The following is a 24,133-nucleotide window of genomic DNA, read 5'->3' on the forward strand; positions in this document are numbered from 1 at the left end:
ATGGAAATATATGTAAAGACCAATAAAAATTATTATAAAAACAAAAACAAACATAACTGGTTTTCTATAATTGATTTTTAACCTGGCAACCTTGGCAAACATACTAAGAGCCTGCTGTAGAGGCAGGAGAGCTCTTTAGGATCACAGAGCATTAAAGGGCAGATCATCTGCAAACAGATTCAATTTGTGTTCAGTTTCCTGAATTTGGGATACATTAATTTCAGCAGAGGATCTTAATATTCGTAGCTGAGGCCTCTATTGCCACTGTGAGTAGGAGGGGCAACAGTGGACAGCCTTGCTTGTGAAAGGAGTGGAGTCGCCCCCATTAATGGTAATGCAAACTTCTGGGGCGAGCGGGCAATGGGTGGTGGTCGGCGAGCTGTCAGGCAAGTGAGCAATCGGCGGTGGGGTGAATGGGTGATTGGCGGCGGCAGTTGGGCCATTAGTGGCAGTGATCTTGGTGAGTGGGGGTTGGGTTAGGCTTCTTCCCTGGGGGCTGCTATTTTCCACCCGGACTACTTGCCTGCCTCCCTGGATGCCTCATCCTCCAGCAAGTGGCTCCATGGAGGCAGCAGGGCCTGCGGGGACTCTGGCCTGGACCACTGAGGGGAGGAGAAGGAGGATAGATGCAGCTCACATGGCCGCCAGAAGCAACAGTGCCGCAGCCGCTGCTTCCTTTTGTAACAGCGGCGCTGCTTGACTAGTGACTATGCAAAAGGAAAAGCCCGGACATTTTTCAATTTTAAAAAAATCTGCCCAGGTGGTGATTTCACCTTTAGAATCCCGGGCATGTCCGGGGAAATCTGAATGTATGGCAACCCTAACCTGGAGACCACAAAGAACAAGAATACTGGTATCTACCTTAAAATAACTTTATTAAAACAACAACAACCACCTAATAAGAGCAAACTGTTCTGTAGAACTTGGATAGGAGACCAAGCAGGCACACCGGCCACCTGGCCACAGTCTTCCCTGCTGTGGGTGAGATGTGTTGTATAGTTCTATTTGTTTATTATTTCTACATTTACATATGCATAAGTAAGCAGCTGCACATTTTATGCAAATCAACTCCCTCTTTTATCCTTGTTCTGCTAATAATTCATTTTCTCTTTTTGGGTGATGCATAAGTAGCCACCCAACCCACCTGTTAGAAATATTTTCTGGTAGCTTTTTCTAGTAAATAGTTGCCATTGTCTTGTCTCAACAGATTTTGGAGACATCTCCTTGACAGATTTTTTTTGGAGACATTTAGTGTGAGTTGATAAAGAGTTGCCATTAATTAGGTTTGACTTCCTTCATATATCTAAAGAAGGTAAATCCAGAGGTGTTCAGATCTTCTACTAGTTGATTTATATCCTGCTTGTCCATTGATCTGCAGCCTTTATAAATGCAATGGATTCATTAAAATGCTACACGGGGAGTGGGGGTGGAACTAGCTCAGACAGAGCAGAAACAGAGGCATCTGATTTTATCTTTACCTGCCTGCCTCCCACAATCTCCTTCTAATACTTCGTTTTCTCCCAATCTACATGAGAATCCACCCTCGCTGTCCTGCAACAAGTATTTCCTTTCTCTTCATATCATTTCTTCTTAATCATATTGGAAAGGGAATGCAGAGCTAATTTGTAATAAGCAAACCTACTGAGATGATTGTTCCCTACCCATGTTCAAACTTGAATGTGATACTAATATACTTATTTCACATAAGGACAGCAAGCCTTAATTTAACATAATCAAAACTCTTGTTCTGTACATCATGGCCTCATGCTCTTTCCTATCGCAATCATTTCTACACATTCCCTTTCCCTAAATTACTCCCAAATGAAATTTCAGGTGTTTACGAAACTGGTTCAAGCAATCATGTTGATCAAGGAATAGTTAAGTAACAGACAGCAGAGCGTAGGAACAAGTGGGCTGCTCTCTCAAAGGAGAGATATTGAAAGTGGAGTCCCGCAAGAATCATTACTGGGACTTGTGTTTTTTAACTTGCTCATAAATGTTCTAGAGTCAGAAGTGAGAGTGAGGCAGCCAAGTTTACCGGAGATAGTAAATAGTTTGTGGCAGTTGAAACAAAAAGGAATTGTGAAGAGCTCTCAAATAACCTTCAAACTAGATGAATGGGCAAATGCAATTCTATGCAAACAGTGTAAAGTAGGGGGGTAGGCAACCTAAGGACTGGGGGCCAGATGCGGCCCAATCGCCTTCTCAATCCAGCCCACGGATGGTCCAGGAATCAGCGTGTTTTTACATGAGTAGAATGTGTCCTTTTATTTAAAATGCATCTCTGGGTTATTTGTGGGGCCTGCCTGGTGTTTTTACATGAGTAGAATGTGTGATTTTATTTAAAATGCATCTCTGGGTTATTTGTGGGGCATAGGAATTTCTTCTTTCCCCCCAAAAAAATATAGTCCGGCCCAGCACGTGGTCTGAGGGACGGTGGACCGGCCCACAGCTGAAAAAGGTTGCTGACCCCTGGTATAAAGTAATACATGACAGGGCAAAAAATATTCACTTGCGGTGAGAGGGCTGCTCCAAGGTTGCTGTAAAAAGGCTTTGCTCCTGCAGAGGACAGCAGAACAGACCCTCCAAGTGTCCCTGTTTTCCAGGGACAGCCCCAGATTTACAGATGCCACCCCAGTTTCTGATTCAATCCCAGAATGTCCTGCTTTTCTGCAGGACGTCCCTATTTTCATCTGAGAAATGTTGGAGGGTATGGAGTTATGTGACCTCTGAGCCAAGAAGATAAGCAACAATACAACATTTGGAAGACATCTGAAGGCTGCCTTGTATAGGGGTCTTTTTAATGTTTAATGTTTTATTATGTTTTTATATATGTTGGAAGCTGCCCAGAGTGGAACAGGGTGTCCCTATTTTCATCTGAGAAATGTTGGAGGGTATGGCAGAATGTCTGAGGAACTGTATTCCTTCGATGTGCCCAATCATTACATTGACTTTAAGAAATTAAAGATACAGTTGGCGTTGATACCTGGTTTGATGTCAAAGCTGATGACTCTGAGTGCAGAGATGCCTGTTGGCATCCAAAACAAAAAAAATTCCTTCCAGTAGCACCTTAAAGACCAACTAAGTTAGTTCTTGGTATGAGCTTTCGTGTGCATGCACACTTCTTCAGATACACTGAAACAGAAGTTTCCAGACCCTTCTATATAGTGAGAAGGTGGGGAGGGGTATTACTCAGAAGGGTGGTGGGAATGGGTGATTGGCAGATAGCTGTGATGAGCCTGTTGACGACTCTTAACGACTGCAATAGGTCTTACAGGAAAAAGCAAGGGGTGAGAAGGTGAAAAATGGCTTTGTCATGTATAATGAGATAAGAATCCAAGGTCTTTGTTCAGACCAGGACTCTCCATGGTTTTAAGTTTGGTGATAAGTTGCAATTCAGCAGCTTCTCTGCTACTGGAAGGAATTTTTTTTGTTTTGACTACGGCTACCTATCTGTAACTGGAACTGTTGGCATCCAGTTATTTATGAAGTTCCTTAATTAATTCAACCTAGTTTAATTAAGTGGTGTATTCAAATCTTGTGACATTATGGATCATAATAGTTCTCTATAAATATTATTTCAATTAAGAGCAGAAATGAGCAAACGTTTGAATAGTTTAAAAATAATTTTGTACAACGGTTAATGAATAATCTAATATTTAAATCAGGTAACCTAATTTTTCCAGTAGCACCTTAGAGACCAACTAAGCTAGTTCTGGGTATAAGCTTTCGTGTGCAAGCACAGGTATCTGAAGAAGTGTGCTTGCACATGAAAGCTTATACCAAGAACAAACTTAGTTGGTCTCTAAGGTGCTACTGGACAATTTTTATTTTTAAAAAATATGTTTCGACTAATTTTTCATTGTTTTCATTTTGGTTAACCTATCATCACATTTGTCAAATAAAATCTGCTTAGCCTGCTTACTCTTTGTTGAGAGCATAAGAAGGTGGTTATTAAGCCTGAGCTTCCGATCAAGCTAAGAGCCAATGTAATTTCATCACAATTTTGGCATCCAATGTATGTGTCTATCCCAGCCCACTTGGCCTTCCCTCAGGAAAGATTGGGTAAATTAGGAGCTTTGGGTGTCACTGCACAAAGGTGTCCAATAGCACATGCTCCCCTCCACACCACCTTTCCCTTCGAGCCCCAACCATCTTGCAAAATCAAAAAACACAGTGTGCCTCTCCAGCCCATTGCTGGAGACAGGAGTGGTGGTGAAGTTGCCTCCTAGTTCCTCTGATTTAATGCTCCATTTCAAAGATGCAGCATGAGGTCAAGGACAGGATGCTGCCCCTTGGGACAGGAACATGTTCTGAAGGCCACAAGAGGGGGGCGCAGAAAGGCGGGGAGAGTAGAAGAGAGAGAGAGAGAGAGAGAGAGAGAGAGAGAAAGAAAGAAAGAAAGAAAGAAAGAAAGAAAGAAAGAAAGAAAGAGTAACTACATTTATTTTTGCTCAGGCTCCATCCAACATCAGCTCCAGTCCCTGATTGAATTTATCATTTTCAATTTACTAAACTGAGGCTGTGTACACACCTTGTGTTCAAAGCACAAAAACTCTCCAGGAATCCCAATGCTGGGAATTTTAGCTCTATAAGAAGTAAACCACAGTTCTTAGGATTGTGGTGTGTGTCTTTGTGCACCTATGCACGCTTTAAAAGCACTTTAAATGTATGATGTGTTTGCAGTCTGAATGCAAAAGATATTGGAATGCAAATGAGCGTTCTTGGGGTAATGCATGTTTACAGAAATATAATTTCCTGGTGTCATGCATAAATTTGGACAATCAGCATTACATTTTTGCCTTGGTTGTGACACAGTCCTGATGCTTTTTAATGTTAACCCTAACCCTAACCCAAAAATCAAAGCACTTCATTAATTATTCAAGAGTCAACATGCCTTGGATATGTTCCATTGAGTAAATGAGCACAGAGCAAAATGGTTTCTTGATCTGCAGTGGATGATTGAATCAATATATTAGGGACCCCCAGCCTTTTGGTATCCTGGGGAATTCACCACTTTGCCCCTCTCTGTGTGTCCTGCTCTTCCTGGGTTCATGGAGACTAAACTACCACAGGTGTACTGGCAGTACATAGGACACTCACTACTCACAGAGCCTGGCTGAGCCTGGCAGTGTGGGAAATATACTCTGAAGTGCAAAGCAATGGTGTGTCTTCAATAAATATTATTTTTTTAAAAAACAAAAAAAAAACTCTCCAGCCAGGGTAAAAAAAAAAAAAGCAATGGTGTGTCTTCACATCATTTACAGGAACTATGTTGTTCTCATTTTGATTCTGATTTGAAAAGCATTCCTCTTCAGGTGTTCACAATCCAGCAACATTACCATTTGTATGGGAAGGGATGAGTATGCAAGCTCCACTCCATGCATTACTGATTTAGCCAGCTTCCACTTCCAAAATGGGACTCTGGTGTTGTAACCCTAGAATTCCACAATGCACAGGAGAGCCTTGGCCAAGAGAGAGAGAAAAGGCTTCTCACTTTCCACAACTGCAGTTACAATTAACTCTAAAATTCAATTAAGGCATATTGTCAACTCTAATATTAGGTCTAAGGTTCTTGATGCTATCAACAACAAACACTACTAATATGAACTCTTATTTACATGCATATTAAAGGAGCAAGTAGGAAACAGCTCTTAAACTGTAGATGGGCCATTCACTGAATGCACGTAGTAACTTTGTTCCTTGCCATATGCAATTCTCTTAGTGAAGAAAGATCTGTTGACATACGAGGAACAAAGTTCCTTGTTTATTTTGTCATCTAGTCCAACCCCCTAAACTAAAGCATCCATAATAGATGGCCTTCCAACCTCTGCCTAAAATCCTCCAAGGAGAGTCCACAACCTCCCGAGGGAGATCGTCATGATGAGAAAGAAGATACTACAGTTCAACACCAGGATAGACGGTGACTGAATGTTAACCTTATATCTCTGATCTCTCCAACTTATACCATTTCTTCTCCTGAGGCCCTTGAATATTTCATAGTAAACTACAATAGGCACAAGCAGTGTGTTTCCTTCTTGCAAAATTGTTGCACTGAAGTTGGCCAGAAAGATGAGTAGAAAGATTAACAGAGAAGCATTTTTCAAGTTGATAGTTAAACAGCGGAAACATGGTTCCCACTTGCATTGTCCATACACAAACCTATGCACCATTTTCCATGACCACTCCACTTTCACAGGTGAAGTGGGTGGTGAGCAAAGGTAGAGTATTTTTGGTGGGGGCACCCAGCTTTGGAATGCCCTCAACAAGGGTGTTCACCCAGTGCAACTCTGAAATCTTTGCAGCACCAGGTGAAGTGTTTTTTCATTTGCTTGAGTCTTTAGATTTGCGGATTTACTGTATTCTGTGTGTTGGTTTTGTGTTGATTTTATTGCTACATGATGACGTTATGATTTGACTGCATTTTCTCTCAGATCCTTGAGACTGACGAATGTCCTGTTAAATTATATGAATTAAATTCACTTCCTCAACCCTTCCTCTGGATATTTTTTACTTACTCCAACACCATCAACCCAGGCCAACATGGACTGTGCTCAGGAATGATGGAAAATATAGTCCGAGATGCCACATGTGTGCTAGATCCTTGTCCTTCCTGGCTCACTAAATAGACCAGTGGGAGACTAGCCAAGTGCCTCCTGAGTGCTTCTGAGTGCTGAGTTCCAGCCTTAAGGAAGCAGTTGTAATACCTTTATTGAAAAGCTCTTCCTGAATTGTGCCATATTGTATAATTATGTGCCAGCTTCCAATATTCCATTTCTGGGCAAGGTAAAGGAGCATGAGGTGGCATCTCAGCTCCAGGAGATCATTGGTTTCCAATCAGCTAAGTACTGCACACACACCAATTTTTCAAAAGCCATGGACCCTCTACTTTGAAAATTTTGATATCTTTATGGTAGTTTTTATTATGTATGTGAATGGTGCTACAGACCCCCTGGGTGGGTTATGTGGACCCCTTGGGGTCCATGGACCACCAGTTGGGAACCACTGATCTAGATCCATTTCCATTCATTTTCAGGCCCGGTGATGGCTTTGGTCACCTTTGTGGATGACTTAGCTAGGAATTGGACAGGGTGAGTCAGTTCCTGTTGGTTCTGCAGGACCTCTTAGCAGCCTTTGATTACCATTGGCCATGGTATCCTTCTGGTCCACCTTGCTGGGATAGGACTTGGAGGAACTGTTTCACAGTGGCTCTGTCTCCTTCTGGAGGAGCAAACCCAGAAGGTGGTGCTAGGTGACTCCTGTTCAACACCTTGGCCATTGGCCTGTGGGGTCCCTCGGGGTGTTGTTTTGTCCCATGTACTAGTTAATGTTTACACGAAACCACTGGGGAAAGTCATTGGGAGTTTTGAGGTTCAGTGTCACCAGTATGCTGATAACATCCAGCTTTATTTATCCTTTTCATCTAAATCCAAAGAAGCTGTCTTGGTTCCAAACTGGTGTCTGTAATCAATAATGGACTGGATAAGAGCAAACTAACTGAAATTTAATCCATACGAGTTAGTCAGAAGCCAAATTAGGAAATAGGAATTCAGCCTGTGGTGGATGGGCTAATACTCCCCATGAAGTAGGTTCATAGTTTGGATGTGCTCCTTGATTCAGCTCTGAGTCTGGATGCCCAGGTTTCTGCAGTCGCCAGGAATGCATTGCACAGTTATAACTAGGGCACAAGTAGTACCCATTCCTGGAAATATCTTATCTAGGCACAGCGACACACACCTTAGGTACATCCTCTTCAGATTATTGTAACACGCTGTATGTGGGAAAGACTTTTTTATTCCAGCAAGCTTTTCGCAACGGACTCATTTAAGGATAGGACTTTTAAATAGTGCTGTATTCTTTTCCTGGGACGCAGGTGGCGCTGTGGGTAAAACCTCAGCGCCTAGGACTTGCCGATCGCATGGTCGGCGGTTCGAATCCCCGCGGCGGGGTGCGCTCCCGTCGTTCGGTCCCAGCGCCTGCCAACCTAGCAGTTCGAAAGCACCTCCGGGTGCAAGTAGATAAATAGGGACCGCTTACCAGCGGGAAGATAAACGGTGTTCCGTGTACTGTGCTGGCTCGCCAGATGCAGCTTGTCACGCTGGCCACATGACCCGGAAGTGTCTGCGGACAGCGCTGGCTCCCGGCCTATAGAGTGAGATGAGTGCACAACCCTAGAGTCTGGCAAGACTGGCCTGAATGGGCAGGGGTACCTTTACCTTTACCTTTTTATTCTTTTCCTATCTGCATTTTAATATACAGAGGTACCTCGGTTTTCAAATTTAATCTGTTCCGGAAGACCGTACAACTTCTGAAACGTTCAAAAAACGAGGTGCAAAGGGCCGCCTGCAATTTCCATTGAGAAAATGGGGGGGGGGGGGACGGGACTCAGCAGAAGCCATTCAACTTCCGAAAAGCATTCGAGAATGGAAGCAATTGCTTCCAGGTTTTTGGCGTTCGAAAACTGAAACTTTCGGCTTCCAAGACGCTTGAAAACCGAAGTAGCACTATATCTGTTTTTTGATATATTGTTATTTTGTTTAACTTCTATTCTCATTTAATTACTTTTTAAAACTATTATCTTCTATATGTTTCTACCCTTCTGATGTTATCTGTGTTGCTTTAATTTATGTACGTCGTCTTTGAGTCCTGGTCTGGGAAAAAGGTGGGATATAAGTAAATAAATAAATATAGCAACAAAAATTCTGTTGGCCACAGCAAGCCACTCTTTCTCCATTCCTGAACTATAGGCCAGTTACAAATATCCCCTTCCTGGGCAACATCCCCTTCCTGGCCCATGATGCGGGATGAGGCAGTCACCTCAGGCTGTTGCCCCCTGGTGGTGGATCTGCCTGCTGCCACCAACCCACCATGACACACATGCCCACCCACCCACTGCCACTGCCTCTGGTGGGGCATAGCATTTTCATTTTGGCCCAGGACAGCAAAACGCCCTGGACCAGCCTTGCAGGGCAACATGTTAGACAGGATAGTTCTTAGCTGTCGGATGACACTGCTTTTCTAGATAAATTTCTTTCTTTAGATTCAGTTTTGGAACAGAAACTACTTTCGTTGCCATGTTTTGCCAACAGAGATGACAGGTAATGTGTCCCTTTCGTTCTTTGACATCTTAGTAGCGTTTATCACTGTGGCATCCACCTGAAGACACTGTCTTAGTTGGGGGTTGGAAATATTGCGTGGCAGTGCTTCTGCTGTTACCTAACTGATTCCAGTTAGCCTAGGGCTTGCCGATCAAAAGGCCGCTGGTTCGAATCCCCGCGACGGGGTGAGCTCCCGTTGCTGCTCCTGCCAACCTAGCAGTTCGAAAGCATGTCAAAGTGCAAGTAGATAAATAGGTACTGCTCCGGTGGGAAGGTAAACGGTGTTTCTGTGCACTGCTCTGGTTCGCCAGAAGCAGCTTAGTCATGCTGGCCACATGACTCGGAAGCTGTACGCCGGCTCCCTCGGATGATGCTCCCTCAGATGAGCACCACAACCCCAGTCGTCTGCGACTGGACCTAACAGTCAGGGGTCCCTTTACCTTTAACTAATTCCAGAATGTGTATCTGGAGGCAGTGGCAGACTTTAGGCTCTCTAATTTCAACAGTACTCTATGTGATGCTAAAATTCAGTGTATGCCCCTGCCTCTTGAATTCTGTTCTATAGCACTGTTGTGACACCCCCTGCAGCCCAGTATCCAGTGTGGCCAAACCAGTCAGCTGGAGAATTATCCTTCTACCCCATGGAGATTACAGTGTGGGATTTCAGAGAGCTCTGTTTTGTCCCTCCCCCATCTATTTCATAGTTACTTGAAATCACTGGGAGAGGCCCTCTGGGTGTGTGCAGATGATATCCAGCTTAGTATCATGATCAGGTGAGGCATTCTGAACCAGTGCCAGGACTTGGCAATAGACTGGATGAGGGCCAATAAAGTAAGACAGAAGTATTGCTGGTTGGAAGCTTGTCTACCCAGTTAGGTGGTGTTCAGCCTGCTTTGAATGGGGGCTCTCTCTCTCTTAAAGGAGTAGGCTTGTAGCTTGGGGGTACACTTAAATCTAGCACAGTATTGTTGCTTGAGGCTCAGGTGGCTCAGAGCACCTTTTATCACATTAGCTATAATTTCCTATTTGCATTGTATGTGGAGCTGCCTTTGAAACTGATCCTGAACAGAGGGGATATGCTGATGGCAGGGTTTGATAAATACAATCATACCATACCAGCACTTTGCCATTTGCACTGGCTCCCTGATTGTTTACAATTCAAATTCAATGTGTTGGGTTTTTTTAAAAAAATGTAATGTCCTAAATAGCTTTGAGCCAGGCTACTTGAAGGATTGCCTTCTCACATGCAGAGATTTGTACTCCAGACTCTAACTGTGTAGGACTTGAACATTGTTTCTATATACAGTGGTACCTCGGTTTAAGAACAGTCTGGTTTAAGAATGATTTGGTTTACAAAACCAGAAATAGTGTCCCGTTTTGCGAACTTTACCTCGGTCTAAGAATGGAAACCGAATGGTGGAAGGGCACCGGCGGCGGGAGGTCTCATTAGGGAAAGACCACCTCAGTTTAAGAACGGTTTTGGTTTTAGAACGGACTTCCAGAACAGATTAAGTTCGTAAACCAAGGTACCACTGTATGTTTCTGTTGATTTTTAAAAATTGTTAAATAACTTCAGGATGCTTTACACAAAGCAATGTAAAAACCAAACAAACCTTTCCCCAGAGTCCCTTCTTCAGCAGCTCCCAAGGCAAGCAGTGATCAGAGATAGGACCTTCCTGGTGGTGCCACCCCCCACTAGTAGAATGCCCTCTCCAGAGACGCTTGCCTGGTGCCCACCCTGTTATCTTTTAGGTGAAGACTTTTTGTTCTACTGGGCTCTTTTAATTCTCTTTTAATTACATCTATTCTCCTTGCTGCTTTCAAAGTGTTTCTAGTTTCTATGTTTGTGCTGCTTGAAGCTGTTTTGATTGTTTATATTTAATTGGCTTTCATGCATTTTCATCAGGGCTGACCTACCTATGAGGCATGGTGAGGAAACCTCCTCAGGCAGCAGAATCCACAGGGACAGCAGATCCTGATGTAGATCTAGGTCTTCACTCGGCCTTGCTTCCCTGTCAAGGCGAGGTGACATTATTGTGGTTCACCTCAGGTGGCAAAGTGTCCTGGGCGAGCCCTGATTTCCATCCTTTAAATGTTGTGTTGTTGTTAATAGTCTGTAAGCCATCCACAAAACCTGGCTATATGGTGGATACAAGTGGATTTTCACTCACACAATGGGACTTCCCTTTCTCCTCTCCCAACCCTTTGCGGAAGATTTTGAAGGCACACACGGGGAGGCAGCTGGAGAGGGAGGGGAAGTTCTGTCGCACATACAGAAGTCCACTGTGCAAATGGAACTGCAGCACTGGCTACAATCCATCAGGTTTATATAAAAGAAGGAAAAATAAAATTGGAAGTGGTGAATGGGAAAGCAGCATCTTTTCATGAATGCATTTACATGGCCCTCTCTTTCAAAGGGCTACAACCGGAGCAATTTTCAATTCAAAGAGAGCTGGTGATATCCAGCTAACTCTTACTCAGAATATACCCATTCACTTCAGTGGGTCTACTTTGACTATGATTAGCATTGGCTATCATCCAGCATGTATTTATTACAGAAACACAAGCAGGTACAGAATGTCGCTTTTGCACTCCAAACAGCTAGGCTCTTGAAGCACCACAATCAGTGCTTCCCTCCTCCTGCTTCTAAAAATTATGCTAAACACCCCAAAATTTGAACACATTTTAACAGGCTTAAGTTGGTGGACCACTTCCAGCATTTGGCACTTCTTTTTGTTATACATTCTAGGACAAGTCGTTTAAACTCATTAAACTCACTTGCAAGACTATGCCCACCCAGGCAGAGGTCCGCAAGCTGCTGTTGCTGCTGGTCTAAGGGAACAGTGTAGAAATTATTTGGAGAATTTCTTGCTGCTCACTCTTGCAGCACCCATACTTTTGTCCCCAAAGCTGCACTGTTGACAGTTAAACTTCATCACAAGGAACTTAGGCTAGATTTTTAACTGCTCTGTAACTGCTCTCACTCAGAACAGCACACACATGAAAACTAATGTGTGTATATTTGCAGTGAAATGTTGTCGTATATTTTTGGCACCGGCAAACGAGATAAATCTTATCTGCATCTCATTAACTATTTTTTTTTTGATTACCTGCATAATAGTAAGTCTTTGAAAATTCAGGTATTTATTTTCAAAAGGGTGTTTCTTTTCTTATACCAGCTGCAGCTAACAGAGGAAATTAATATACAATAGCTATAGAGTGGCATTTGAGGTCATGGAAAAATGATAACACATACAGTGATACCTTGGGTTACATACGCTTCAGGTTACAGACTCCGCTAACCCAGAAATATTACCTTGGGTTAAGAACTTTGCTTCAGGATTAGAACAGAAATCATGCAGCGGCAGCACAGCTGCAGCAGGAGGCCCCATTAGCTAAAGTGGTGCTTCAGGTTAAGAACAGTTTCAGGTTAAGAACAGACCTCCAGAATGAATTAAGTTCTTAACCCGAGGTACCACTGTATTATATAAGAGAGGTAAATGCTTTATCTGACCGGAGGTACAGGGAAGTTTGTTTGTTTTTCATAGGGTGCAAATGTAAGAAAGCAAAATATTTTTGAAAGGTGGTGATAATGATGATTAATTACAATTTCTTTTAAACCTTGAACCCAAACCGATATTACAAGTGAAATCCAATGTCCTTCTCCTCCTTGTATCCCAGCACATCCAAACCTGCTCCAGAGGCTCTAGAAATTTGGATTTCTATCCAGACTAGATACTTAGGGGCACATGTTTAATAATTAAGGATAACATAAGGATAATATGGCAGATGATCTAGGTGAAAAGGGACAGGCAACATCAATACTGAAATGAATTTATCCAATGTTTTTATTAGCAATTTAGACAACAGAAACAGATGCTGGTAACAAGTTAGGAGGCATCATCAATATAGACCATGACATAAAAGATGCTGGACCAGAGGCCAGAACTAAGCCTTGCTTGGAGTGCAGAAGAAGGGGAGAAACATCTTACAAATTTGTATTGGGGCTAAATAAATTATGCTTGGGCACTAATTGGAGACTGAAATTTAAAAGTGTGCAGTGTTTGCATCATTTTTCTTGGAGACCAATAGTAGACAGGTGGTCTCTCTGTCGGAGGCTAAGTAGAGAGAGGCAAGCAATGAGCTCTTATTCTATCACTGCTACACATAAAAATTGGCAAAGGAAGTACATTGGCCTCAATAGCTCTACATTGAGTGTAACTTGGGCCACATCTGCGCTATATATTTAAAGCAGTATTTTACCACTTTAAAGAGTCATGACTTCCCTTAAAGAATCCTGGAGCACAAAGTTTGTTATGGGTGCTGATAGCAGTTAGGAAACTTCTATTCTCCTCATAGAGCTACAGTTTTTAGAGTTGTTTAAAAATCAATTCCTCTAAGCCTCTTTCTATGGAACTCTGTGAATTGACTCCTAACTACTTTCAGCACCCTTAACAAACTACAGTTCCCAGGACTCTTTGGGAGAAGCCATGATTCTTTAAAGTGGCATGGTACTGCTTTAAATATAGAGTGCAAATTGGGCTTAACATTGGATATCACCAGTGCTTTTTCTGGGGATACTCAAGGGTACTGGCAGCTTTATCCTCCCCCCCCCCCCCATGTTAAAAGTGTGGCACTTACTGTAACAACTTCATTATGAGTACTGGCACCTTTTTTTTCTTTCAGAAAATCCCTGGATAACACGCAGTGTATTTGTAGCACATATAAGTGAAGTATTGTTGTGAAATGCAAGAAAATATTAATAATGCTGAGTTCAGCTTAAACAAATGAAAGAGATACAGTGGTACCTCAGGTTAAGTACTTAATTCGTTCTGGAGGTCTGTACTTAACCTGAAACTGTTCTTAACCCGAAGCACCACTTTAGCTAATGGGGCCTCCTGCTGCTTAGGCACCACTGGAGCCCGATTTCTGTTCTCATCCTGAAGCAAAGTTCTTAACTTGAAGCACTATTTCTGGGTTAGCGGAGTCTGTAACCTGAAGCGTATGTAACCTGAAGCATATGTAACCTGAGGTACCACTGTAATGCAAAAATATGATTCTGTTACAAAAGAAGGTTAGGCTTATTTAATAACAGAGGGCATAGTCCATTTCACAACCAAGCTTTTAGTGTCAGTTTTTATTGCGATAATGTTGGCATACTGAAATATTTATTTTGTTTCATACCTTCCATTAACAAAAAGACAGTGAAAATAAAAAGGTCTTTGACTAGCACCAAAAAGGCAACAACACAGGTGGCATGTGAGCTGTCTGTGGAGTGTATTCTGCAACTGAGCACCACCACTGAAAAGGCTCTTTCCTTAGCAGCCATCCAGAGCCCACATCACCTCACACCATTTTGTAGCAATACTTGAAGAAGGAGCAGCTCATCTAGACCATGGGTAGGCAAACTAAGGCCCGGGGCCAGATCCGGCCCAATCACCTTCTAAATCCAGCCCGCGGATGGTCCGGGATTCATAATAATAATATAATAATAATTTATTATTTATACCCCGCCCATCTGGCTGGGTTTCCCCAGCCAGTGGCGTAGCGTGGGGGGTGCAGGGGGGGCCGGCCGCACCGGGCGCAACATCTGGGGGTTAGGGTTAGGGGTAGGGTTAGGGGGCGCAAATCCACAGGTTAGGGGGCGCAAAATACTTACCTTGCCCCGGGTGCTGACAACCCACGTTACGCCACTGTCCCCAGCCACTCTGGGCGGCTTCCAATAGAACACTAAAATACAATAACCTATTAAACATTAATCATCAGTATGTTTTTACATGAGTAGAATGTGTGCCACAAGGTCTGAGGGACAGTGGACCAGCCCCCTGCTGAAAAAGTTTGCTGACCCCTGATCTAGACAAACACCTCCCAAAATAATGCACTAGAAAAAAATTCTTATAAATCACACACTCACATTATATATATATATATATATATAATGTGAGTGTGTGATTTATAAGAATTTATATATATATATAATGTAAGGGTCTGAGTCCTTTGTTTCCCAAATTCCAAAGCTCTAGCAGCAGAAAATGAAATAGAAAGGGAAGTGAGAGAGATGAAATAGCTTGGGAGGTGCTATTATAGAATTAATCAGTGGTGCTGTCAGGATTGTGCCTTGGAATCAAAGTCCAGGCCCAGGCCCTGACCCTGACCCTTACCTGACAACAGCAAATGGAGACAGCAACAGTCAAACCCTACACCAGCGTTTGGTCCAGAATAGGCATGCCAGGGCATGGTTAGTCACTGCAACAACCTTTTTTTAAAAGAAGGAGAAGGAGGAGAAGTTTATAGTTAAAGGGAGTGGCTGACAAAGCAGGTGCACGGTCACGAGTATACATTTCATTATTTCTCCTTCTAAAAATACGTCATTTTTTTTCTTTCTTTTTTTTACAGCAAAATACAGTAGCGCTTATTTACCATCAGCGCAGCAGAAACAAATCCTGTTTTACGCCTGACACCATGATGGTCCCGTGACTGAAATTTAAAACGCAAAACTGCATATGCTTACAGTCTGGCTGGATCTAGACACATGATCCAAGAAGCGTCTCTGTTTAAAGCTTTGCAAATTTAAACAGGGAAAACAGGTAGAGAAAAACGGGACTCCACGTCGCCATTTGGCGGCACAATGTTATATCGCACACACCACGCATATCAATGGCTTTTTCTTTCCCAATCTTGCAGAGTCCATCCAAGTATCTCTTTATTAAAGCGGGGTTGTAAATCAGCAGTTGTAAAACATGTAAAACATGACGGAGGAAGGAGATGAAATATGCGTGCTCCACGTGGCTGTCGAAAAGGGAGGGTGGGCATAAGATCATTAAGTCCGGGGTCTGAAATTATAGCTTCAGCAACCACATGCCAACTCTCGGGGCGGTAACTGGGCAACAAAAAAAAGTGCCATTGTGGCTTTTCCAAAAGGGATCCAAGAGGCAGCGCTTTCTTGTTGGGTGTGGCACTTCAAGGCGCCTCCGGAGACACCGAAGCCGGCGCCCAGTAGCCAATGGGCTCCCCGGAGAGCGCGGGAAGCCAATCAGATCCCGGAGGGGAGCGTCCCTGCGGGAAGGCGCTGGGCAAAGCGCGTTTATGATCTCCTCGCCTTCGAGCGAGTTTCTCGCTGACAGCGGCGCTGTGCGGACGTCGGAATTCCCACCAGGAGATCCGTGGCTGCCGCGGGGATCGCAGCGGGCAGAGAGAAGGCCGGGAGAGAATGGCTCCTCCGCTGCAGGAGACCGCGTCGGGAGTGGGGTCGGGAGCGGGAGTTGAGGAGAAGCGGGCCAACGGGGGCGGCGAGGTCCGTTCCCGCCGCTTCTTCACCTGGGAGGAGATCCAGCAGCGCTCGGGTCGGATCAAGCCCGAGCGGTGGCTGGTGATCGACAGGAAAGTCTACGACATCAGCAGCTTCCACCGGCGGCACCCGGGAGGCTCCAGGGTGATCAGCCACTATGCCGGGCAAGACGCCACGGTGAGAGCGGTGCGCGGGTTGTGCTCCTCTTCCTCCTCGGGGGGGTTGCAGGTCGCGGCGGGGAAGCCCTGGTGGCCCTGGATTACCAAGTGCGCAAGGCGGAGATGCGGATTACCAGTCGCTCTTCCCTGGGACCGGCAACTTTGGGGATGGTTCTAAAACGGAGTTATCCTGGTGAACGACACGGGATGCGTGTAGAGGTCGTGTGAACGTTTCAGCGCTTGGCAGTAGTGGGCCCCCTGCCCTGACGGTTTCTTCCTGACGCTCTCATATTTGGTGCTTCCCTCCTCAGGAGGGGATGGTGGTCTCAAAACTACCTGTCAATATCCTTTGGCTGCGTCTTTGGCTTTTATTTCATACTTGCTAATTAGCTGTTACCATTAAGGCCTCAAGCGTAGCAATAATGAGTTCCATATCAGATCGATAATGTGTAGGTTTATCTCGGTCCAGCGGAAATGAGCAGGCACTGCACAGGCCTTTCTTGTGCAAGGCCTGCCTGGGAGCCCAGGGTCTTTCCACCATACAGGCCCAGCAGCGCCTACTGCTGCCCCCCCCCCCCCAAGGTAAGGTGCTGTCCCCATGTTCACTTTTGGTCAGTCTTCACTGGGCCACTAAGGCTGGGGGAATCCTCTTCCAGGGCTCCTGTGGGGCAGTGTGAGGGGGCGCCTATTTTGGGGGCAGGAGGGGGCAGCTCAGAGACCAGGGGCAGCAGCAGTGGCTGCCCAGAGGACTCCCAAGAAGAGTGGAGAGGGGGCTGAGGGAAGACTCCACAAGGGAGGGTGTTTGAAAAAGGGTGAGAGGCTGCCAGCTCTGCAGGCAAGGAGTGACATAACTGGGCTCCTGAGTCCCACAGGGGTGCTGCAGAAAGAAGGTAGCTGGTCAAGTCAAGGGAGCCGTGGACTCAAAAAGGTTGAAAACCTGTGCATGTTGGCATTGAGTTACCTATAAATAAATAGTTTTCTTCTCACCAAATATATGCAGATTCACTGTCAGCTTCCCTGAGTCCTACATAAAATATGTCTAATCCAGCCTTGCAAATATGCCCACCACATTTACTCATCATGCAAATATTTCTAGCCCACCAGTCCATTTGTGTGTGTGTGTGTGTGTGTGTGTGTTAGTTATATGTGATCCCAAAGAGAAAAACTAACTTTTATAACAACTCTTGGGTTGTGTGTGTGTGTGTATATATATATATATTAGTTTTCATTTATATACATTTCAGTTAGTTGTTTTACAATAGTTGTAACATTTAAAACCTCGATTTCCTTCCTCCTCTTTCTGTGGTTCCTTAAATTTATTTTCATCATTTCCTGCATATTCTAAATTAACTTATTCTTTTATTCATTTATTTTAATTATGTATTCTTTCGAAACTGCAGGTTATTTCAATAATCCTGCCAATGTCTTTATCTGTTTACAATTTGTTTTTAAACATTCAATAAACCGTTTCTGTCCTTTTACAAAAAGTTTGTTATTTTAATTTCTTATTCTTCCAGCAAGTTTCGCCATTTCTGCATAGTCCTGCATGGTGATAATTTTAATTTACCATAGATAATAAAGCAAATATTTAAAAGCCTGGTTTCTTGCTTATGTGCTGATTGTTGTGGAAGGAGGCATGCGGCCACACATATAAGAAATGGGTGTAGCATATATACAAGTGCATACAGGAGATGTTCCATCATCGCACTTGTGGTGAGAAGGATGCTAATAAATAAAGAAATGGGTTGTGAATGAATGACCATATATGTGTAGTAGAAAAGATGTGACTCTGTCTCTTAAAATATTGCATTACTGTTAAGCATTTAAGAAGTGTATATGTACACAGAGCAGAGAGATCAATGGAATGGAAAAGAAGACACATCTTAAGACCCATAGATGCAAAGTGGGAAGTCAAGAAAAGATTAAATACTTTTGTCTAGTATAGTATATGAGACCTGTCTTAGGCTGGAGATACGTCGTGTCTGTGATATAAAGGGGAGGGATTTAAGAGTTGTTTCATCACAGTACAAAATTCCTACATAGAATTTTATGTTGAAAAGAATGCACAAGACAGGTCCCCCTCCCCCCCATGCGCAGCTGTTGAGAAACGTTGAATGAAAAGTAGTGGAGAAAAGAAACAGATACTGGACCTGGAAGTAACACAGGCCATGTTACCTTACACACTAGTATGAAAACAACAGATATGAATGTAGATGAGGTGCACAGCCAACACTCCTTCAACCCTCAAATGAAAATGGCTGCAAATAAGCTGTGTAGTACATGCAGCAAATTATTTGTTTTGAGGCTACCTTTCATCTCTCACTTCTGCCTAGATGTATGCTTGCCTTTCATTCCATCCCAATTTTATGCTTTTTTTCCTTTCTCTCCCAGGATGCATTCACAGCATTCCACCTTCATAGGGATTATGTAAGCAAGTTCTTGAATCCCTTGCTGATAGGAGAATTGGCACCAGATCAACCTAGCTCTGAGTCCAGCAAAAATGTAAGTTGGTCATGGGAAACAATTTATATGTCTATCATTTTTTTACCTTTACACTGGAAGAAAGCAGGGAAATCAGAATTCCATTCTACATTGCATATATATGGTGCACATAATATTGCACCACTAAAGAGTGGTTAATGTTCTGTTGTCAGCAGAGGGGACGCATCTCATCTACATTTCAAAACAGGAAAGCTAAGACTACATTGTGACTGAGAGCTCATCCACACTTCTGGTTGGTCCATGACTCCTGGGTATGGGTCCAAGTGGTTTTTCTTTTGTCCTGCTGCTTTACTGTTGAATTGGAGCAAACATCAGTTGGGTATTCTGTGGATTGACGTTTGTTCTGATTCAGCTGTAAACAGCGGAATTTAAGAAAAACCAATCTGACCTGTGTCTAGAAGTCATGGACCAAACGGAAGAAGTAATGGGACAAATGGAAGTATGAATGAGCCTTCAGACAGTATGGCAAACACCCGAAATAAATAATATTTCCTGTTTTCTCCTTTAACTAGGCTTACAGTCCATTCCGATCCCTTATTATGTAATGCAGGTGTCAGGGAACCTTTGGTCAAAGCATAACTTGTGAATTACAATTACAGTGGTACCTCAGGTTAAGAACTTAATTCGTTCTGGAGGTCCATTCTTAACCTGAAACTGTTCTTAACCTGAAGCACCACTTTAGCTAATGGGGCCTCCTCCTGCTGCTGTGCCGCTGCTGCACAATTTCTGTTCTCATCCTGAAGCAAAGTTCTTAACCCGAGTTACTATTTCTTGCTTTCTTGAGTGTGTAACCTGAAGCGTCTGTAACCTGAGGTACCACTGTATTGCAGGGCTACAAATCCCATCATCCCCAGCAAGAATGGCCAATGGTCAGGGATAATGGGAATTGCACTCCAGCAACATATCGTAGATTCCCTGCTGACCCACAGAAGAAAGAAAAGTAATATGTTTAGATCTCTTATTGAACAAACTCGTCTGTGAACTAAAATTCACAAGAGAATCTTCCTTGTTGCGCTTTACTACATAAGCTTTAAAAAAAAGGTAAAGGACCCCTGGACAGTTAAGACAGCTTTCCGGGTCATGTGGCCAGCATAACTAAACTACTTCTGGCACGACGGGGCACCATGACGGAAGCCAGAGCACATGGAAACGCCATGAACTGCTAGTTTGGCAGAAGCTGGGACAGAGCAATGTGAGCTCACCCTGTTGCGCAGATTCAAATTGCTGATCTTCTGATCAGCAAGCCCAGAGGCTCAGTGGTTTAGACCACAGCACCACCGCATCCCTACATACATACATAAGCTGTATGTTGTTGGGCTTATTGGCCCTACAGAAGTGTATCACGATGTTCCTTTTGATTTAATCTCTGAGTAAGCATACGCAGGATTTCATCTGGTTTAAGAATCATTTATTCTCCCCAGGGAATTTTAGAAAAAGGGAGTAAGGATCTTTAACTTAAAAGAGAACTCCCAGGAGTCTCATCAGATCTTGGGATTCTTTGGTGAACGCAATGGCAATAAAAGTAGTACACCATCCAAGTTAATTTGTAGTGGAGAGGCCTGCAAAGGATTTCACTGTGTGCCTTCTTGCATGACACTTTATTTTCATGCAGTAATGCTGTGTATGTTTATAAGTATTCCAGTTGGCTATAGTGCCCCAAAGTTTTAGTATAATAAACTCAGATATATAAAATAACTTGACAGAATCATGAGGATGGGTTAGCCTTGCAAATAAGTCCACAGAAGTTACTTGCCTGCAGAAATTTTTATTACCCAGCTGCCTGCACTTCCCTCAGTCACTTTTTGCCTTCTGTTATCCAACACTTTTCAAAGTTTGTTTGCTGATAATGGGTGAAGGGGTTCAGTTCCACCTAGCAGCTGCTGCAGGAGTCTCCCTCTCTTCTCAACTTCTCTGTTCTGCAGGAAAGAGGCAGGGGAGCCTGTGGGCTTCAGCTCATGTTGATAGTGAACCCCTGCCACTCTGCCGAACAGTAGCTGTATCTGCCTCCTCACCTCCTTTTCCTGAGAGAAAGGGAGATTGTGGGGGGTGGTATACTTCCAGCCCCTCACCCTCAGCTTTCCTCCAAAACTTGGATCTGGTGAGGATGCGGGAATCTCTGTGGATCTGCCAGAATGACGCTTGCCCATCTCTGCAGCTTGAATCCTTGGAAGAAGGCTCGTCAGAGAGCAGTACCACGGTTCATACAGATAGCGTAATTGTCAAAGACTGGTTGGTAAATGGTGATCTAAAGAATGGGAATGAACTTCTGGAAACACTACAGTTGTAACAGGGAGACTACATTGGCTCCCCAGCCATATAGTTCTCCGAAGGCTTATAATCATTCATGCTGAGAAGGCGAGAAGACTTTTAATGCCATAAACAGTGGCATAACCGAGCCTTTGCTCAGGACAGATGACAGTTTGTGGTCTCTCTTCACTGCCACAACTCAGTGTGCACACCTGGAAGCTTTTCCCTGTGCCACAGGAATCACCAGAGGATTTAGTGATGCAGCTAGTACCGTGGAGAGCAAGTACAGTGGTGCCTCGCAAGATGAAATTAATTCGTTCCGCGAGTCTCTTCGTCTTGCGGTTTTTTCGTCTTGCGAAGCACAGCTATTAGCGGCTTAGCGGAGTAGCGCTATTAGCGGCTTAGCGGCTATTAGCGGCTTAGTGGCTTAGAAAAAGGGGGGAAAGGGAAAGAACTCGTCTTGCGAAGCAAGCCCATAGGGAAATTCGTCTTGCGAAGCACCTCAAAAGACGGAAAACTCTTTCGTCTAGCGAGTTTTTCGTCTTGCGAGGCATTCGTCTTGCAGGGCACCACTGTATGGGGGACTTGTGGTCCTCCAAACATTTTTGGACTCTTAACTCCCATCAGCCCTAGCCAGTGTGGCCCAATGGATGATGGGAGTTGGAGCCCAATAACACCTGTAAGTGGCTGGCGCTCTTTCTCCCTGTTTTCATTTGATGCATTCTGATGTTACTTCTGTGTGTGTGTCTGGAACAACTGGTTGCCATTCTTTGTTTCCCCACAGAAATTGCTAGTGGAAGATTTCCGGGAGCTGCGGTCCACTGTTGAGAAGATGGGACTTCTGAAGCCCAACACTCTTTTCTTCTTCCTGATGTTCCTTCAAATCATGGTGCTGGATGCTGCTGCCTGGTTTACCATCTGGTACTTTGGATCATCCTTAGTGCCGTTCTTTGTGGGCGTTGCACTGTTTACCACTGCTCAGGTAGAATGTCTGAGACACCATTCCATCTTCGGAACTGTTTTTTTTCTACGCATTATTATTTCAAAAATACCATGGGGTTCATGAAACCAGAACACAGTCCAATGCAGCTAGCTCTTCGCAGCACACTTGGGTTTGGGGTTGTTTGTTTGTTACCACAAAAACCAAAGCTATTTCCTTGTGCTACATTATAAAGTACTTGTGGAACTTTGGGAAGTCTCTAGATAACTTTGCTGTTTGAAAATCCATATTCAGACAGGGTAGTTTATCCATGCACTTATAGTTTAATAGCATCACCAAGAATCAGACACAAAATCTGTTTTCAGTTTCATGGGTCAACCCTGGTAAATATGGGGGTGTTGTTGTTTCTGCATGGGCATAATCTTAGTAAAGAAGGAAAAGCCTTCTAGACCCTTCTAGCACCTATTACATCCCCTTATGCCAGCGTCTTTGACCTAGGGAGTCAAAGTGCCCCCTCTTCCAACAAACTGAAAGACGCAATATACACAGACTTAGAGCCTATTGTGTAAGGCAGGGGTGAGGAATCTGTGACCCTCCAGATGTTGTTTGATTCAGCTCCCATCAGCCCCAGGGATGATGGGAGTTTTTATCCAGAAGCATCTGGAAGGCCACAGGTTTCTCAGCCCTGGTGCAGGGAGAGATGTTGGGCAGGTCAGAAGTCACACACAAACCACCTGCACCATGCTTTTTTTGAAGAGGCAAGTGCCATGTTAATCTGGCAATATTCAGCCTTCAACAAATCCACTCGCCATAGCAAGTAAAGCATATTTCCACTGCCTTGTGTCCTTCTTTTTAAAGACAGGTGATTTATGGACTTGAATCTTTCATGAAAAATAGTCTGTGAGCCCCTAAAAGCTTTTATGGAGCTGTGGCATTGGATTGTGATTAATGGATATATTTAAATAGCATGATTGAATATACTTACACTAGTTTAGAAAGGGATCATGGGGCATGGGCTGTAATATTAGGGTTAAATAGGTCAGGAATTAATGCTGGAGCCTGTTGTGACTGCTTTACTGGTTGCTGATAGGGAGAATAATATTTGTGTGTGTGGTTTGGTCCTTGTATTTTTAAACTGCTATGTGAAGAACAAATATATTAATCACATTCATTGATTCAATTTGCGTATTACCTTTAATCATTCAAAAGGGCATCCCCAATTAGTCGAGAAACGCTTTGCCCTAGTTCAGATCAGCATCAGCATCATATAGACAATCTTCAGGCCTGTTAGCTCCATCCTCTGCTTTTCTGGTACAGCTGCAAGGTGGAAAGAAGAAGCTTTTGTCTTTAACTAAGCTTCGTTTAGTGTTGTGTTCATGCCAGGATAAACTGTGGTTAGTCTGAACTATGGTTACCTGAAACAAGCCTGACTCCAACCATAGTTTATGAAGTTGGCTTGTTTCAAAATCATAGTTAATAACAGACGCTACACTAAAGTGCCATTAATTGAAAACAGAAGTAAAATCATTCAGTCTCATCTTTGTGGTCATGCTAGAGGAGGAGAGGGGAGAGAAGCAAGTAAGCCCATGGCTTGGGAAGTAATCCTTATCGACATCTTAGTATTACATCCAAATCAGACCATAGTGTTTCCCAGCTAATTGGGGATTGCATTTGAGATAATTAAAGCCTGCAATCTTATGTAAAAAATAATTGCCTTTGGCATGGATGATCTCCTGGTACTTTGTTAAAAAAAGAGTAATTGCATTGTTTTCATTCTATGTTTAGTTGTTGAAATAAATTAAAAAATTGTCCAGTAGCATCTTAGAGACCAACTAAGTGCTCTGGGTACAGTGGTGCCCCGCAAGACGAATGCCTCGCAAGACGGAAAACCCGCTAGACG

The 24,133-nt window shown here is 43.7% G+C and overlaps 1 protein-coding gene and 1 long non-coding RNA gene across 3 annotated transcripts in view; one reads left to right on the forward strand and one right to left on the reverse strand.

Annotated features, from left to right (window-relative positions):
• The window catches only part of LOC307204984, a 60,965-nt gene extending 49,546 nt beyond the window's left edge, over positions 1 to 11,419 (reverse strand). For both annotated transcript variants that reach the window (XR_013833793.1, XR_013833795.1), the window contains exon 1: positions 11,016 to 11,419. This is a non-coding gene — a long non-coding RNA (uncharacterized lncRNA). The remainder of the gene's footprint in view (positions 1 to 11,015) is intronic.
• A 4,522-nt stretch (positions 11,420 to 15,941) lies between these two features.
• LOC307204678 (acyl-CoA (8-3)-desaturase-like) overlaps positions 15,942 to 24,133 on the forward strand; it is a 30,195-nt gene continuing 22,003 nt past the window's right edge. Inside the window, 4 exon segments of the mRNA XM_079956426.1 lie at positions 15,942 to 16,250; positions 16,252 to 16,563; positions 18,936 to 19,046; positions 22,078 to 22,275. Coding sequence (XP_079812552.1) covers positions 15,957 to 16,250; positions 16,252 to 16,563; positions 18,936 to 19,046; positions 22,078 to 22,275 — 915 coding nt within the window. The 5' untranslated portion in view covers positions 15,942 to 15,956.

The sequence above is a fragment of the Podarcis cretensis genome (assembly GCF_951804945.1).
Source record: "Podarcis cretensis genome assembly, chromosome: 1".
NCBI lineage: Eukaryota > Metazoa > Chordata > Lepidosauria > Squamata > Lacertidae > Podarcis > Podarcis cretensis.